Consider the following 18,089-nt stretch of genomic DNA (forward strand, 5'->3'; position numbering starts at 1 on the left):
GATTCGACAGTTGTTACCTTAAATCAACAACTGGTTCATGCTTTAGCGTTCATTATCAAGTTATGACACACGTGGGAGGTTTGAAAAGAGGCGTAAGAGTTGCTTGGGGCGATGACTGATCGAGAGTACTGAATTCTAGTTTCTTGAAGGTAGAGTTGACTTTAACTCCAGAAGCTGGGGTTGCTTTCGACTATCGCCTTAACCAACTCTTACGCTTCTTTTTATGCTCTCCAAACTTTTTGCGTGTACCATAATAACTCGGTAAATTTACCATGGTCAATTGTGAGTCCGTGAATTTGATTGGCTCTATTACCGTTTTCTATCGGGTGTCAATCTCGAGTCCTGAGTCTCTCCGACTCGGTCAGCGGTTGACCGAGTGGAAGGGACTCTGGGCTCGAGATTCATTGGCTTTAAGAAGACAGTTGCACTCGTGATTTTTTCTACACGCATCAGTGGACATCGCATTACCTTTGAATTGTCTGATTTAACACAATAAAACAGTTCTTTTCTACGAGTAAGGAGCCATGGACTCCTGACGAGTTACTTGACATTTTTTTGTGCAATTAGACTATGGTAAATTTATACTTAACAATTAGACTACTCGCCCTCGTTTTCTCGGCCTAAGAACACAACGCAGTGTCCCCGATCAGGGCTCGAACCCGAACTGCTCTATCCGGAGACGAGCGCACTAACCATATATGAGGCCGCCGCGCCACCCACCATGTTGGGTGGCGCGGCGAAACAAGACACTTTACCCTCACAGCGCCTCTCTCCATCCAGGTGTACAAATGGGATCTGGCGAACTTAATGCTGGGGTAACCCTGCGATGGACTAGCATGCCGTGCCGGTGAAAGTAGAAATACTTCTAGGCGCTTCATGCTACAGAAACCAAGATTAGCTCCGGCCTGATGAGCGCTTGGCTCCACTGCAGACTTTACCAAGCTAACCTCGTTTTCTAAGAGCTATAGTCAAGAAGGCGCGGCCGTAGAAAACTCGGGCTCGTAGTCTTAATGTTAAATGGTGCATTTTTACGTAAAGGGTGAGCTTTGCCGACGTCATAGTTTACGTTTTTCCTTATTAACATGCGACTTTGCACAGAAAAGGCATCATGCTAGACACAAATTGACTTCAAACATTTAGAGCTTTTGAGACTTAGTAATTAGCAAAACTTTTGGCTCTTTGAGTGTAATATTTGCCTTTTCACTTTCAGAACTGATACTTTTGTAGCTTGATAAGAACTGAATCGCTTATGCTACTGAAACAAATATTGTAAACAAAGATTCCTCTACGCTGAATTTGACTGTGCGGCCTTGCTAGCTATATGTTAGAAATTAGTTTTTTGATCCAAGTTCCATGAATTGCTATCTTTAATTGTTTAGCTGTATCAGAAACAAAGGATTTCAGAGAAGTCCAACAAGAGGCCCAGTAATATCAGTCCTTGTGAGTCTGATAAAACACTTCTACTTCATGAGGCTGGAAGTTATAACTTCCTGCAAGCACGCTTCTTGTATCACTAGAGCCATACCTGTAGCCCGCCAGTTGAACGTACGTTCCGCCCAAGTTGCTGTAAGAATTCGTGTTGGAGCCTGCAGAATTGGCGATGTAAATATCGTGTCCGCCGCCGAATGTTGGACCGTAGCCGCTATTTCCATATATGGCGTTGTCGGAGTCTTTAACGTGAAGCTTGAATGGTCCCAGTCCATAATGATTTTTAAATGAGAATATGAAGCTGTCGGTTGAGTCTTTGTAGGAACCGCCAGAATCTATAACATAAATGAATAAGGAAAGTGATCTAAATTTGAAGAGTGAAGTCAAGTAACCTCGAACCACTTCTCGTAAGATTCCAAAGGATGACCAAAGTGACACAACGGACACCAGGCAATGTTTAATTTAACAATTATAGGTAACTATTTCATTAGAGGGGATTTCATTTGAGTCTCGAATAGTAATTGGTTTGCAACACTATACGACTTGCTTAAAAAAACTCGCGCCACTTTTTTATCCAATAAGAAGTAAAACCAAGACCAATCGTGACTCCCTCGCACACGTTTTCCCGCGCTTTGCCGTTAGCCACGTGAAATAACCTCCAGACATAAAGTCAATCTTAGACTCCCCTGCGTTAGAACGAATTGGGGAAAACAAAGAACTGCCTATCACGCTGTTAATGATTTTAATTCTCTCAGCCAGATAATACGAGACTCTACTAATGTAAATATTTTTAAGAGACAGGTTTTTAATTTTTTAACTTAAGTGTTTTATAAATTTCATATTTTTAGTTCTATTAATTAGTATTAATCTTTGAGGTCCTTTTCGACAACCACATATACGTGAAAAAGTTTCCTCAATAAAGATTATTATTTATTCATTCACTTGATTGCCTGCGTTCTTTTTGATTGGCTAGAGTGATTTCTTTGGTTTTGGTTTTACGACACTTGTTTGAAAGCCGCTCTATTCTACAGTTATGAGATAGCCAACTGACTCTGTGCCTCGTTGGTTTTTTATCCTGCACCTCATATACAATGCTTTCTTATAGGATGATTGATATTTAGCCTTACAGCCGTTACTCGTTTACCGGTTATCTATCACATTGTACTTACGCCAGTCTCGGTCAGTGTATCCTCCAAATATATATTCTCCCACTCTAATAAATGTCACCGTGGGTCCCAAGCTATTACACTGGGAGTGAAACGTACTGGAACTCCAGCCATGATCAGTAGCTCTGTAACACAGTTTCCACTTGGAGGGCAGTGTGGACACAGGACCCAGCCAACCTTTGAGAAGCTCCCAATATTCAGTTTTGTTAAGAAGGATTTCTGATGGCTCAAAATCGTGTCCTGTCAGTTAATAAGAATGAAACCATGCCCGTTGAAAAAAGGTATGCATGGCATGAGGTGTAGAGTGACTCGGAGTTTACTCTGTTTGACCAACTAAACAGGAACATTTCGGATACACAGTGGACGCAGAGTTTATCAGCGGCAAAACGAAAGATTGTGCACGGTCGGGGACCTTCAACACAAATCTTGATACCTTTGAAGTTTGCCGGGATTCATGTAATATATCAAGCTCGAAAGACCGTGTTTGACCACGTTCCAAACACCGAGAAGAGAGTCGAAAATAGGAGGCGCAGCGGAGTATTTATGTTGGCAAAACACTGTCCTCATGCAGTGTTTGATAAATCTTCTCAATCTAAACTTCGAAATCGAAATCGAAACTGAGGAGAAAAATCTATGCTAATTAACATTAGATATTCAAACACCGTCAGGGTCATGATTTCCTTTGTTTAAACTTGATGAATTATTAATAAGCTTGAGAAAATCATTTCCGTCTTTCAACTATTACACTGCAAAACAATCGTATTTTTTGCGAACGCGAGCGACGCGGTCAATATTCGAACGAAAGGTCTGGAGCGAGTGTAGAAACGGCGAGGAGAAACAGAAGCAATAACAGTTGAAATCGCCTGTCCATCACAATAGGAGGGTATAAAAGATAATAAATTATGCGGGTGAATTAATTTTCCGAGTATTTGGATCCCTCCTTACCTTCACATGTTGGTTCTTCTTCAGTCCAGTTTCCAATTTCATTACAAACTCTGACAAATGGTCCTCGAAGCCAGTAGCCTTTGTTGTATCTGTACGTGACATTTTTGCCTTCCCACAATTCATTTCCTATGCAGTAACCGTTCTCAAGAGGAGCAGGTTCGTCGCACATACGATAACCTGGAGAAAGAAAACAAACTTTAAATGATGCGAAGGCTCTCTTCCCGGTTCAATACATACAATACAAAGAATTTAAGCAGCACTTGTAAAACGGAAACCTGAGGCATATAAAAATAATGTAGGTGAAAATAAATTCACCACTCCCAGTTGTGTGCATTTGCTCACTGATCTTAAGGACCTATTCCATTATCCACTTTGCTTTGCACAGTGCTGACCAGCCAAAGAAGGACGGAACAACTGTCCACTACTAGGCTTGTAGATACCTGAGCTAGTGTAGGGAGCTGAGTCAATTTGCACTAGGATAATCACAGAATTCAGTTCTTACATGCTGGTACAACATTACTCCAGTTGCCATTTTCCAAGCACAGTCTGCTTGTAGGTCCTTCCAAGCGGTATCCTGCGTCACAAGCGAAGATAACCATCTCTCCTGCCCAGTAATTCTTTCCAATCTTGTAACCGTGCACAGGAACACCAGGGTCTCCACATCCCACAAGTTCTGGCAAGTTTTAAACAAACATCAAACTTGGTAAGTCAAGAATGTCGAAGATCTTATACAGTCCAAATGTCTTCCTGTGAGTGCCATGGTTCTAGACTGGTACCTATATCGGGGATAAAAATCTAAAGGTTCCCTTAGGATTAGTCGGAGAGAATAAAACTTTAAAACTAAGAAAGATGAGAATTACTCACAAATGTTCACGGCTATTAAGAGGCCCTGCGCCCAAGAAACGACCGATGATTTCCGGCTGAAAAATAAAATCGGCCGATTTTTATCTCCCAAGTAGAGGTTACCGAATACTATTTAAAAATGAATTTCTTTTGTTTCAGTTTCACTTTAAACCAAAAATATCGAGCCGCAAACTTTTTCCGTCTGATAGCAGCAAAATCAGGCCGAAAATAAGGCCCCGCAAAATACTGTTCAGAAATTACTATCGCGACGCAAAATAATGAGAAAACTACACAGTGTTGAAGAAAAAGGCCTTTTAATGCAATATCATTCGATAAACATCAAAAAACTGCCGAAGCGATTAAAAAATAAAGTTTCAAATGTTGCATACTAAATTAGATGGAGCGTTGGAGCTGATTTTAAAATAATTATTAAACAAAAGTTCAACGCTTTTGAAAGCAATCACAGTGATGAATTAGACATTGGAGGGATACACATCACGTCTCTGGAAAAACATTTTTCGGCCAAAGTATATTGACCTTGTACAAAGCGTTCAAAGTTACCGTGTTTACCGTTATCCTGCTACTTCGGCGAAACACTTCTCTTTTGCCAATACGACCGTGGATAGCGTGTTAAACGCCACTTTAAACCTTGCTAGGCATTCAAAGACCATCCTGAGTAGAAGGACGTAGAATTGAAAGAGACAGGAAGATGAAAAATACGCAGAAAAAGAAAATAACTCGAAATTACCATCTGCTAACGAAAGTTGAATCTGGAAAATGTCGTCGCGTGACAGCGGCCATTGACGTCATTTGTCACGTCAAGTCGCAAGAGCGTGGGAAAACGAGTCTGCAATGTCCTTTGGGCGGTCAGCTGCTGGGGATCTAGTCGTGACCCCATAACTCAGATCACGCTGCGGCCAAAGCGGTGTGGCGGTTGGGGAAGTTTTTCTTTTTGAGTGACCATCATTTGTGAAAAATAACATAACAATGTTCCACTAAACGTCTTCTGGCCGGGAAAAATTGTTTCTCTATTTGTGCATTCGTTTGGATTCCGCCGCTATTTGTACGTTACGCAGGAGTAATGTCGCAATCCAATCGAAAGCGTAGTACCTGTGCAGACAGTAAAATAATCAAGTCTTACCTATATCTTCGATCAGCTTTGACGTGTTCCCGGCCAAAGCTTTTCCAGGCCTGCCGCGCGGTCCTTGCCGGCCCCTCTCTCCGGGGGGACCCCTCTTACCTGATTTTCCTATGTATCCTGGGCGACCACGCCGCCCCCGAAGGCCTTCCGGACCCTGGGGCCCACGAGCACCTTAAACCAGAACAACCGAGCGATCAGCCAGCGGTATGGTATCGTTATCAATTTGTGTATGTAAGCACACTGTACCCATCCCCCCTCCCCCCCCCTCCAATCAGTACCTATCAATGTGGTTACAAGTGTTTGTTACCACGTGATGTTGCATGAAAAGACCTGAAGCTATAAAAGGAAGAGTTAGTCGTGTTTATGGTTATGATTTGAAATTCAAAAAGTCTGGAAGACTTCTTCAAATTCTGCATGTCGTCATGTCTTAGAAAAATCGGTAAAACAGTCATCGCTATTTGGTCTCCCTTCAAGGAGTCACTTAATATCTTTGTCTTATTGTTTAAGAAGCATTTCGTGTACAAGCGGAGTTACTTTGCACACGGGCTGCCCAAGCTTTCAATGTTATCCTTTTTTTTTCCTTTTTATGCGAACGTCCAGGCTAACGTGACATATGGCATGTACTATTACATAACGACCGCGGAATTTGACCGCGCGAAACATGACTCTCGCCTTGCAGCATATGGCGGTGTTGTGTTACAACGGTTTGAATTTATAAAGGTTTGTATGGGAATGCAACGGCTTTGCTTGAAAAGCCAATTATTCTTATATGTTGTGAATAAAATCTACTTACCCTGTTGCTGTGTCGTATTCTTTGTTGTTTGCCAGCTCCTCGGGCCGATCTAACGCGATTTCGGCGAGTTATCGTTCTGTGGGTTTCCACTACTAAAAGAAATAATAATAATAATAATAATAATAATAATAATAATAATAATAATAATAATAGTAATACTTGTTACCATCGACCAATCAAAATCTTGGTGGGTTTGTCAAATAAATCACGAGGGTACCCGGGGAGCATTTTGGTTTGCGTGTTGACAAATCGTTGCTGACTACCCCCGGTCGGGCTAATTATAGTGACCCAACGTACTATGCGAACCGCAAAAGCGGCAGGTGGGTGCAGGGTGCAGGGTGCAGGTTGAAATGTAATTATAACTGGAAAACCGCTGGCACTTGAAAGAACGTACAGTTGGTAGAATTACCGTGACTGTTACATGATGCTGTTTACAGTCGCTCAGAAAGGTGGCTTCCACCTAAGTGCCAAACCGGCCGAAGCGATGGGAGGAGAGTATATTTCAATGATTTTAAGCCTGCAATTAATTATTGTTTTTGAAGAAACATCTGAAATATCATCTGAAATATCTGCTAAATTTGGTTTCTTCCCTGTGAGTACCAAAATGAAAGCACACTGAGCTTGCGCTAGTATATTCCGTCGGTTAAAATCTTATATTATTTCATTTCTTTATTTATTTGCTTCATTTGTGATGGCAATCTTCTGTTGTTGAGGGAAGACTCGAGCCAAATCTGGAATCGATGGAGACATCTGTGGAGCGGCCATCCAGATGGCTTTGAAGAGATTTCACCAGTCTCTGCGTGTCGATCGATAAGTACTTATAGCGGATCGATCGTGTTTTCGATGGACATGAGAACATCGCCCAAACCAAGTGCGATCACAAACATGTTGGGAAGCGTACGAAGTCTCTGGTTTCTGTACACGGCGTAACAAGTTAGAAGATTGCAAAGAAGGCCTAAATATTAATAACAGCGTGTTTTCACTACGTGAAAGAGGCGAACTACTTTATGTAAGAACCCCTGACGAGTATATAGGTTATTAATTATTTTTAGTGCCAGCGGTTTTTCAGTTATAATTAAATTTCAACCTGCAACCTGCACCCTGCACCCTGTAAAATATACCTGCCGCCGCAAAAGTGTCCTAACTTTTGTGACGCGGCTGTTTTCGAATTTGCAAGCGAAGCAATCTCGAAAGAAATGTTTCGTAGCGAAGGCGTTGTGGACGGAATCGCGTAGCGAGTGAACTGACATGGAACTTCAACATCTCTTCTTCGATTCTACGGAGGAATTGAGCCGGCAGGGTTATTTTCAGTGGATTTATTCGCCTGGAGCGGCGGGCACTCCGGAAATCAGTGTCCGGCCTTGTCTTTCTTTTAGTAGTGGAAACCCACAGAACGATAACTCGCCGAAATCGCGTTAAATCGGCCCGAGGAGCTGGCAAACAACAAAGAATACAACACAGCAACAGGGTAAGTAGATTTTATTCACAAAATATAAGAATAATTGGCTTTTCAAGCAAAGCCGTTGCATTCCCATACAAACCTTTATAAATTCAAACCGTTGTAACACAACACCGCCATATGCTGCAAGGCGAGAGTCATGTTTCGCGCGGTCAAATTCCGCGGTCGTTATGTAATAATACATGCCATATGTCACGTTAGCCTGAACGTTCGCATAAAAAGGGAAAAAAAGGATAACATTGAAAGCTTGGGCCGCCTGTGCTTTGCAAACATTTTAGCACTGTTTCGTTCTCAAATGGAACAAAATGGTCGTGATAGTGTCCCGACTCACCTCTCATACAGATGACGTCTTGATCTGTACCATTGATAATCTTTGTTGTGACCTAGATAAGGAAAACAGTAATATGAAGAAATCTAGAGCAAAAACTGAAGTACGTCTTTTCTATCTAGAAGAAAGTAATTTGGCATATGATTGGTCATTAACCGGGCATGTTCCCACTAAATTGATCGACTATTTAATCTTTTTTTTAGTTCTCGACTGAGTGATGAAATCATACTCTCTCGGGCGAACAGACTCACAACTCCACTGAAGTTAACCCTGCAACTATGACAACTGATCAGACTGCAAACACTGTCTGGTGTTATAGCATGATAAGATTTTTGTCACCTGGAGTTAACGATTTAGTCTTTACACTATCAGATTAGATAAAATGATTAAAAATTAAATGCATTCATACATATGATATATTTCAGATAGGTCTACCTTTGCAGAGGCTCCCAGTCCAAATAATTGGACACAAGCATTGTGGCAACTGCTGCAGCTTTTCGATCTTCCGAGGGATCCAACAGACCTTTTTCGTCGGTAAGTTTCATCTCGGTATTCCCCGGATTCAGGTTGATATTCTCTCAACGAGCCACTCTTACACTGAGAAACTTGCTCTTCTAATACTCTTACTTTATAAATGAGGCATCCGATGGAAACAAGACTGAATAAAATATTCACAATCACGGCAACAGCCAGGAAACTGTTACCTCGAGGTTTTACCGTCTCCATCGTTGAAAGTGTTCGCTGAGTAAACTGAACGTTCAGTGTTCTGGGGCTAAAGTAAAATCGAGATTAAGTCAGACAGGAATTAGTTTGTCTCGCTTGGACGTACCCGGTGAATGATATTGGCACTGAAGGGGATTTTATCATGTTTCAAACCATCACTGCATGTGTTTGCGACCAAATAGCTTCCTTATCTCATTTAATAGATAAAGCCATTATAGCTTGTTTAAACTCTCAGGGCCAAGCTAATGGTAACAACGAAATAACCAAAGCAGCAAAATTACTAAAAAGTATGGCAAGTATTTCCATTTCAGAAGTTTTAACTCACTATCACTTCCTTCTGCAGTGACATGTAACCTTTTGTCATCTAATATCTCATCAGAAGGTAACAGGCCTAACATCAAGCGAGGAAGTAGCGTTTTTGTAGTTCAGATCCTATAGGTTAATAACGCACTCGGTTTAGATGGAAAAACGAGAGTCAAATCAAAAGTAGCAGGAACATAAAACCATAAAGTGGCAAAAAAAGAAAAATCTGTCTAACCTAAGTCAAAGTTTTCAGGTAAACAGGGACGATTTGTCATATATAAATACACCTATGGTATGCAGTTTGTCTTCCTGTGTAGCTTAGTGGTTAAATCGTGACGTACACTGAGGAACTTGCAAGAGGATCAGGAGCACGTATTGCGCTTGCGCGGTATCGCGAATCAAGTTTGTGACGCACTTTGCAAACGTTGCCAATTTTATGGCCATTCTAAGTATCTAATTAGCTCATTCTCTGATTTTCAAGCTGGAACTCAACAAGTTCCGCTTGCACTTAAATGCCATTGGAACGAAATTTTTGTGTGTTTTTCTCTTGGGGACCGTTCATTTTTTATATGGTAGGGGGGGCTGGTGGGATTTGGGGGGGAGCCATACGAAAAAAATGGCTTTCGGGGGGGGGGCCATCCCAAAAAAATAAGGGAAAAAGGGGGGGTCACGTGAAATATTTTAGTAAAACTTTAAAACGGCATAATGTTTGAATATCAAAAAAATTGCTGTAGAATAAACATAGAAGGCAGGATACAAATTTATTACAAACTTTCCTTCTGCTTTAAAAAAACGTTTGGCGACAAAAAGCATTTGTAGCTACTGAAAAGAAGTATTTAACACTGTTATTTTCGAATGCAACTTTCACTGGCACTCATCTTCATCTTCGCTGTCGTCGAGTTCTTCGTCGCCGCTTGTGCTGCTACGGGAGTCTCTTTCACCAATGCTGCAAGAAGCAGCAATGCTTTCCGTCAGAGTGTACTCTTCAGGGTACATGAAGGTGTAAACATAATCTCTGACTTCCTGCTCAAGGTTGGTGGTGATTCTGCTTCTTGCAGCATTGGTGAAATAACTCCCTTCCAAGAGCTGTGCGATGTATGGCCCATCTCTTCTAAATAACGACGTGGCAACATCCTCAACTTTAATACACTCTTCCGGGACGGTCGTTCTAGGAGGGTACACAAGGCATTGTGGAAGATCATTTCCTAGTGGATTTCTAACACAGATTCCATAAACTCGTTGGACGTTGTTTTCAGTCCGCTTCCTCTTTCTTTCATTTGACTTTCTGCGGTTTTCTTTTTTCCTTCTCCTTTTGTTGATGTGCTGTTTGAGTATGCCCTTGAATATGCTGTTATAATTGCTCTTCTTATTTTCTAGTGCTTCCATGTCCTGCGTGACCTTCGTCAACTTAGCTTCGATACATTTGATCTGTTTTACATTAAAACTGTGGGCAAATTCTTCGCCCTGCTTTAAAGCAAGCCCATTGGACTGAAAGAGTGTGGAATCTAATCACACATGCTGGAGAAAATAAGCATTACAGCCATCGTAGAAAACACAGTGTCAAGCTGTGCACAATAGGATCGAATACTTTATGCTGACCATTCGCTGGTGGCAAAACTACCAATCACAGTCAAGAATTCTCGATCCGCCGAACGAGTATATAATACCAACCAAATATGCCAGGTGCGGAGTGTTGCCGAGCTTTGGTCTCTACCACTCCCTGTTATCGCCAACTGATGAGATCCAGAAGGATCGAAACCGCGGTATTGCCTGATCTACAAGGCTACGAGCCTCCTAACAAAAGAGGGACTATTAACAGTCTCAAGAAAACCTGACAACATCGCAAATAAAAGCAATGACAACCACAACGTGGAGCTGGATGAACAATCATAGGAAGAACTCTAAAATTCAGAGCTTTTGCCTGAACAAAACCACACAATATCATAAACAACACGTAAAACCGTCCACAGACTTGAGCGTGAACATCTACATTTGCAGTTCCAGAACGAACAAACTGGAGGACAAAAAGTTCGATGAAATGGCAAGAAACATAAGAACGTGTCTCTAAGACAGACTCATAGCTTTCAACAAGGAAAGCTACAGCTATCTCTGGCGAAGCCGGACAAAGATAAATATGACACCCGTGATAAGAAGCAGCATAACGTGCAACAGTTAATCAAACAGCCGGGCCCGGCGTAATAATACAAAATGCAAGTAACCAACATGTTCACGGAATATTTCAAACTTTATCCCTCCAGAGCTAATATTTAGAGAGCTGAAAACATATCTTGAAATACAAATGAGCCAAAAAAACTAGCACGTGGCCAAAAACAGAGGTGTCAAACTCTACAAAGTACACGCGGATAACAGCGGAAACCACGCAGACCTATGACCTCTAACGGCTCTACTCTAGTGAAATGTCCTCCTAAAAACAGGATTATTGCTTAGCGAAATATTCAAAGATCTCCCTATCGTACAATACAAATGGGGCAGATCCTCAAAGATATACTAGTTCGAGCAGAACTCTCAAAGCGGCTATTACACGTGGATAGGAGTTGTGTAGGCCTGTCACCCCATTGTTATCACTCGAGAGGAACAGGCTGTGCAGCAAAATGTGTGGCATTGTTGCCAAGAAGTATGCGATCGAATCGATGAGGCACCAGGGCCCCATGGATACATGTCAGCCCATGTGACACCCAGGCCAGGTAAGCAAGTCCATATTTATTTGTAAAATGTTCACACTTATTTGACTTCATGGGTATGTTGTGGTTTAAATTTAGTTTTGGCTAAAATTTTCAAACCAATTGGATTTTCATTTCTCCTTGTTCTGAATTATGACAATGAACTTGAGACATTGAATTTTAAGAAATTTTAAACCATAGATAAATTTAAACCACAACAAGTATGCTAAAATTTATAAAAAGTAATCCACTATTTGCAAGATTCGAGAACAGTCATAGCTTTTTGTTTTACCTGCACAGGGCAACATTCATACATGCCTATCACTAGAGTAGAGGTAAAAACCTTCCAAATAAAGACATCTGTAAATTAAATGTAACAATGTGTTTCACACAACACATCAACAGTATCACAATGCAGGAGCAAGGAAAGACTCTGTTCCAGGCCACTGTTACTTCCGTAAGATTGAGAACATACATACATACATACATACATACATACATACATACATACATACATACATACATACATACATACATACATACATACATACATACATACATACATACATAAACTTTATTTAAGTTTATGAATGAGCGCTATGAGGAGGGGGAGAACTACAGGGAGTTTCTAAAGTTGTCCTGTCAAGCAAAGGTAGGAGAAATTTGTTCTTTTTGTTGTGAATGGACTGGACCACCGATAAAAAGATACCCTAAACCAGTTCCTGACCATTCCTGCCTACCGGAATACCACTACCTCTCCTACCAGAAGACCCCAAAAGAAGGGCGTGATCCAGATGACTGGCGGCCAAGGGTCCAAGCGAAGAAAGAGCATGGAAGTGGCAGGCTGGTTTTATCTGACCCAGAGAGCGTTGCTCTATTTGCAGATAAGTTTATTGTCAAATCAAAGTTTGTGGTGGATTATCTTCAGCATCTTGAAGTGCTGGAATTTAAAAGGAAAAAGAGAGCAGAAGAAAAGGCAAAGTTAAGTAGGGACGCAAAAGATAAATAATATGAGGATTATCCTTGGACTGAGTTCTGCGAAGATCTGACCAAGCTTAAAAAACTACGTGTTCCAGAACTAAACAAGTACTTGAACCACCACGAGCTGAAGCAGCATTTGAAAAGCAGCAAGAGTGAGAAAGTAAAGGCAATTGTAAGACATTCATGCTTGCAGCAGAAGAGTCCTCTCAGAGCTGGCCAACCAACACTGAGAAATGCCAGGACATTGACACAAAATGACAACAGGGCAAGTGCTGACAGCAGTGAAACGGATGAAAGTGACAATGATGAGTATGACAGTGATGCCATTGACTCTGGAGGAGAAGAAGACTCAAGTGACGTCATTCTTGCATTCATCAATTCAGATGAGGAAGATGCCAATGAGAGGCCAAATGCCACACGCTCAGGGCGAGCCATAACTAGGAGATCCGAAATTGACTTCTCTTTCTTTTGATTTGTTTTTTAAACAACAGCACTCTGTAGTATAGAGATTGTAAATATTGTCTTCATAGTGAGCACAATAACGTGAAGTAGGGGGATAATAGAGAAATATTAAAAAAGTTGAAATCTAAATATTGTTTGTTCAATTTTTTTTCGGGGGGGGTCATCCCAAAAAATGACCGCTATAAGGGGGGGCCATGTGAAAAAATTGGTAAGCTGAGGGGGGGTCATGTGATTTTTAAATGGTGCTTCCCAAATCCCATCAGCCCCCCCTCCCTCATAAAAAATGAACGGTCCCTTGTAGTACCTTAACTAAAATAGAAATAGAAAAGTTTATCCTTCTGGGGCAATTTAAGGACTTGAAGGAATGGAAACTAGCATTTCTATAAGATCGCACGACCTAAGGGAACTTAAACGACTTAATCTTACCTGAGCGAGGGAGGTCTTTCGATCCGCACGGGCTATATATCGACCGGTTGGTATAACAAACAAGGCAAATATACATGCATACCTCGTTCTTTGAGCGTGAGAGGTTAAATAACGTCGCGGTCACCAGTGCGCTTAGACAAAGGTTTATAGCTGCCAAACATTCCGCAAAACCTGGTTCTTTCAGTGTAACCAACTACAATGATTTATAACGCGTTTTAGGCCAAAGAAAAATGATGTGTTTTAAGCGAAAGAAATTTGAAGCAACCAGGACCCACTGGCAAGGGATATCGTTCTTTTCGCTCTTGAGTTGTTTCGCTAACGGTCTGTTTCCTAGCGTCTCATAGTGATGGAAGTTTAATAAATCAATTGCAACAGATTGTGCAAAGTCTAACCCGTATACCCTTTACTTCACAAAATTGGGCGCCGATTTTCGCTGTTCGCCAATCCTTCGCAATGCCTACCGCAATGCCAAAACGGATAACACGTTCATTTGCGGCAACAAACAGTTTTGCCGAACACCTGGCATACTATGAATAACATTTTAATACTCGTAAAAGAAAATCTAATAATTACGGTCATGAACTGAAGACGGGTCAACTCTCTGTTGTTGGTGAGTCCTAGCTGGGCCTTAGCGAGAGATTTTTATACTTCCTACTATTTCGGAAAACACTTGAGGAACAAGAGCTAACCGCAGTCTACATCCAAGTAAAACCGGACGATTGCGAGTCTTCTTTCTGCATTGTCTGTAGTTATTTGTATCAACCTATCAATTTTATACACCTTGGAGGAGAGAGGCGGCGCGAATGCAACAACATGGTTTATTTTGGAAGTATTATTCCGTGAGCTTCTGCTTAAGTCAGTTGTTGCGCTGTTGTCTTTCAGTTGGATAACACCTTAAGTAAGCTACGTTTGTGTATCACTCAGAAAGGAACGGTGATTAAGATGTTTTGGTCTCTGAAATAGTGTATAGGCTAAGGGTTTTGTAGATTTATTTAGGTAGTAAAATTTATCTTAATACTTGTTATAGAAAATGACTGACAAATATTGTTCCGTAAACAAGAAAGGAATAATTAATACTCGTACCAAGAACGGATATTCATGGTAAGCTATTTCACTTCACGCCTCGATTATCTCAATTAATTATTCTCACGACTTACTGTTTGTTGCATACTTGTGGTTTGAAGTCGCGTCTAACTAATGCAAACTCAACAGAAACAGTATTTCAGTTGGTTCATCTTCGGTCAGGATATTAAGGAGCTCTGTAAGAACTTCTGTGGTTCACTTTCTTGTTGGCTTAGCACTTTCATTCCGCTTTCTTTCCTTTCCGTTCTTCCATTAGAACAGTTCAGTCTGAAGTCTAAAAACTCTCTTATATTTTTGTCATTGAAATATTAAGTCGTATTGTTTCTTAAGGAACACTCAGAAGGCAGTTCAGGTTGAGTAGGCTTCAAGTAACTTCTTTTTTGCCTCGGGGTAGCTTTAATTTTAAAGACAAAAATTTGATTCGCTTGGGAGGCAGGCCTCCATTTTTGACTTTTAAGCCTAGTTCTTCATCGACAACGAGATATAAGATACAGATATAATGACAAAAAAAAAAAGTAAAAAAGTTCTATCCCTTGGTGGAAACTAATTTTAGTATCCAAAGTAAGAAAAAATTTCCAGACGTTTCAAAGCAACTGCTTTTCAGTAGCTATGAATACCGATCTCTGGAGATCAGATGAAGACTTAAGAAGTTTTGAGATATTTATGCCTGTGACTTGAAGATATTTTAACGCTGCCTCATGTTTAACGATTGGCTCTGTTTCAAGTGAATGTTTACAGCCTTTTGGAATCACGGCGTTGGCATTTTGCATTTTACATTATGTTTGCGCAGTTATATACGTGACAAAACCGATATGGCAAAACGTTGGTACAATGACCGTTAACCGGACATAACAAGTAAGGAGACACTTGTAGAGTTCCTTCCTGCTTCAGGAAGGAAATTTCTCGCAGGAAGGACCTCTGACGTCTGCATGCAGGCTACAATGGCCATTTATATAGCTACATTAGCTACCAAAAAGCCTTACCTGTATTTCAGTCAACAGAATTGCCTACGTATCTTTTTCACAAAGATACCGTCGTTCTACATTTTCGGAACTTTACGCAACAAGCCACCGTTCCTGTTATATTCGATCTGTTTAACAAGTGGAGTGGTTTCATTTTGCCCATAAAGTTAACCAGTATGTCTCTGAGTACCACAGCACAATCGTATGAACTTGGTAGCGCCAGTACAGTCGTGAAGACATCAGCACGAAGATCACAATCAACTAATTACCGCAAGAAGGCGATCATCTTGTCGGTAGTTTCATTTGTTCTACTGATCATTTCAGTTGTATTTATCACATTGTATGTCCTGAAGGTTACGTCTCAAAAAAGTGACGACGAGCAAGTTACAGCAAAGCCTAGTACAGGTGAGGTGATTCATCCTGTAATAAGTGGGCCGAGTTTAATCTGAGGGATTTCTTCAATGAAAAGGATGGAAAACGTTTACTCAGTGTGCTAGTTGAATGACCAAAAAAAAGGTCGTTACAATTTTCAAGACACATTACAATGTATCAGGACTACAAATTATTATAACCTTCTATTATTCTTAACCACAGGAATTTAACGGGTTACACAAAGGATTAGCACTCTTGTAGACATTTAAAAGTTGCTTGATGCGAAATTATAAAAACGTGACACTCTTGTTATTCTATCACTTTTTTTTCACTTTCCAAAACGTTTCTTTGGGACTATACTGTCAAAATATAGCCAATTGTTTTTATTATCGCATCGTGTTTCACCCTGCGAGCCTCTTTTATCGCTTTTTTGAGCGGAAGCATATGTACCGTAAGAAAAGGCTCTGCTTGCAGGGTGATCGTGTTTGTGTTTCTGTTTTAAGAGTTTTCCATCTCCGCTGCGAGGGAAGTGACGTAGGATTGTACACCGAGTGATCACACATTCTACCATGCAAGGAGTCCAATAAGTAAACGCGTTTGGGCGGAGATTACGTAGGATTTACACCTTACAAGAAAACGAGAATGTTATCGTATCATAGTTTCATACACTCTTTATACAGTGTAGACTTACCGACTTTAAGGGTGAAACTGAAAACGAGAGCAGTGGAATGGGCATCAAAGATTCAAAGTTTCCTTCTTAGATAAGGCGCTTTTTATCGAGAAAAAGAATGAAGAATCCCAAAACGTATTTAAAACAAAAAACTGTGGCGCCCACATGATCAGCTATATCACAACAGAGGGAAAAACTATAAACATAGGTGGTCGATAAGTAATGGTCTCATAGTTATACGTAATTGATGGAATTTTTATTCCCAACCGACTAATATGTTTCGTTCTTGTTTTCAGACATCGACGAATGCAGTGCCGATGTTTCGGTTTGTGACGTCAACGCCGTCTGTCAGAATACTTTTGGTTCTTACATTTGCTCCTGTAAAGCTGGATTTACTGGAGATGGGAAAAATTGCACTGGTGAGAGAAAGCATAATTCCAGCCGTTTATTAGACACATACACCAGAGAGTTCTGTAGGTTCAGTTAAGTAACAAGCCAGGTTCCATTCCAATTCATACCTTCCGAAGATCCTGGTGGAAATGAAATATAACGCACGAAATTCTTAACCTTGCCATTCCAAAGAAACGTGTTGTGTTACTCAATTAGTTCATTTTTGCAACTGAGGAAAGATTAATCCAAACTAAGGTGTTTTGATCCATTCATTAACACTCGTGTAAGTTCAAGTTGCATAAGAATAACTTCCTAGTTATCTTTTCCTGGCCAAGTTTATATATGATGAACAGGAAACATCATATCCATTCCAACATGTGATTTATTCTGCAGATATAGACGAGTGTGAGAGCAATCCTTGTCATAATAGTGGTACCTGCACTGACCGTGTAAATGGATTTATCTGCAGCTGTCGCGTTGGATTCCATGGGAGCCGCTGTGAAACAAGTATAGTCAATATTTTCCTATAGTTATACTATTGGGCTAGAGATTTGTTGTAAACAGGCTGGGGACCGCTTTGTACCACAGAGGACCTACTTTGCTTTTCAGCAGAAATTCTACCAGCGCGCGGGCTATCCAGATATACATTTGTGGTCCCGTGATTAGGAGATGATTGTTATACAGCAGTTCCCAAGAAAATATGGTTGAAACTGCTTTAAATCCTTTTACAAACTCTCGACCCGACTGCTCATCCAAATAACTCACGCATGGGACAGACCTGAAAAATCGACGAAAAATATATGCTACAAAAGAAATTACTTAATAACAATACTTCCCTTAACAACACCATTTTACTCACGAGTGAGTGTGTAAGTCTAGTCAAAAAGAGAGCTCGCTGTACCAGAACGATGTGTCGCAGTTTTCCCTTCTCTG

At 40.8% G+C, this 18,089-nt stretch overlaps 3 protein-coding genes across 4 annotated transcripts in view; 1 reads left to right on the plus strand and 2 right to left on the minus strand.

Annotated features, from left to right (window-relative positions):
• The window catches only part of LOC145494788 (uncharacterized), a 57,029-nt gene that overhangs the window by 5,459 nt on the left and 33,481 nt on the right, over nucleotides 1-18,089 (minus strand). The gene's annotated exons all lie outside the window — the stretch shown is intronic.
• LOC145494204 (uncharacterized) lies at nucleotides 371-9,679 on the minus strand. Its single transcript, XM_081473658.1, has 7 exons — nucleotides 8,539-9,679; nucleotides 8,107-8,158; nucleotides 5,521-5,694; nucleotides 4,042-4,218; nucleotides 3,540-3,716; nucleotides 2,598-2,834; nucleotides 371-1,763 (listed from the first exon to the last, which is right to left on the minus strand). The coding sequence occupies exons 1-7, from the start codon at nucleotides 8,827-8,829 to the stop codon at nucleotides 1,432-1,434; spliced, it is 1,440 nt and encodes a 479-aa protein (XP_081329784.1). The 5' UTR covers nucleotides 8,830-9,679; the 3' UTR covers nucleotides 371-1,431.
• LOC145494792 (uncharacterized) overlaps nucleotides 10,356-18,089 on the plus strand; it is an 83,859-nt gene continuing 76,125 nt past the window's right edge. The window contains exons 1-3 of one of the 2 annotated variants that reach the window (XM_081474365.1): nucleotides 10,356-16,129; nucleotides 17,063-17,185; nucleotides 17,550-17,663. In XM_081474365.1, the coding sequence (XP_081330491.1) occupies nucleotides 15,901-16,129; nucleotides 17,063-17,185; nucleotides 17,550-17,663 (466 nt within the window). In that variant the 5' untranslated portion in view covers nucleotides 10,356-15,900. The remainder of the gene's footprint in view (nucleotides 16,130-17,062; nucleotides 17,186-17,549; nucleotides 17,664-18,089) is intronic. The other variant, XM_081474366.1, reaches the window with a different exon arrangement.

The sequence above is a fragment of the Orbicella franksi genome, chromosome 8, assembly GCF_964199315.1.
Source record: "Orbicella franksi chromosome 8, jaOrbFran1.1, whole genome shotgun sequence".
NCBI classification, from domain to species: Eukaryota; Metazoa; Cnidaria; class Anthozoa; order Scleractinia; family Merulinidae; genus Orbicella; species Orbicella franksi.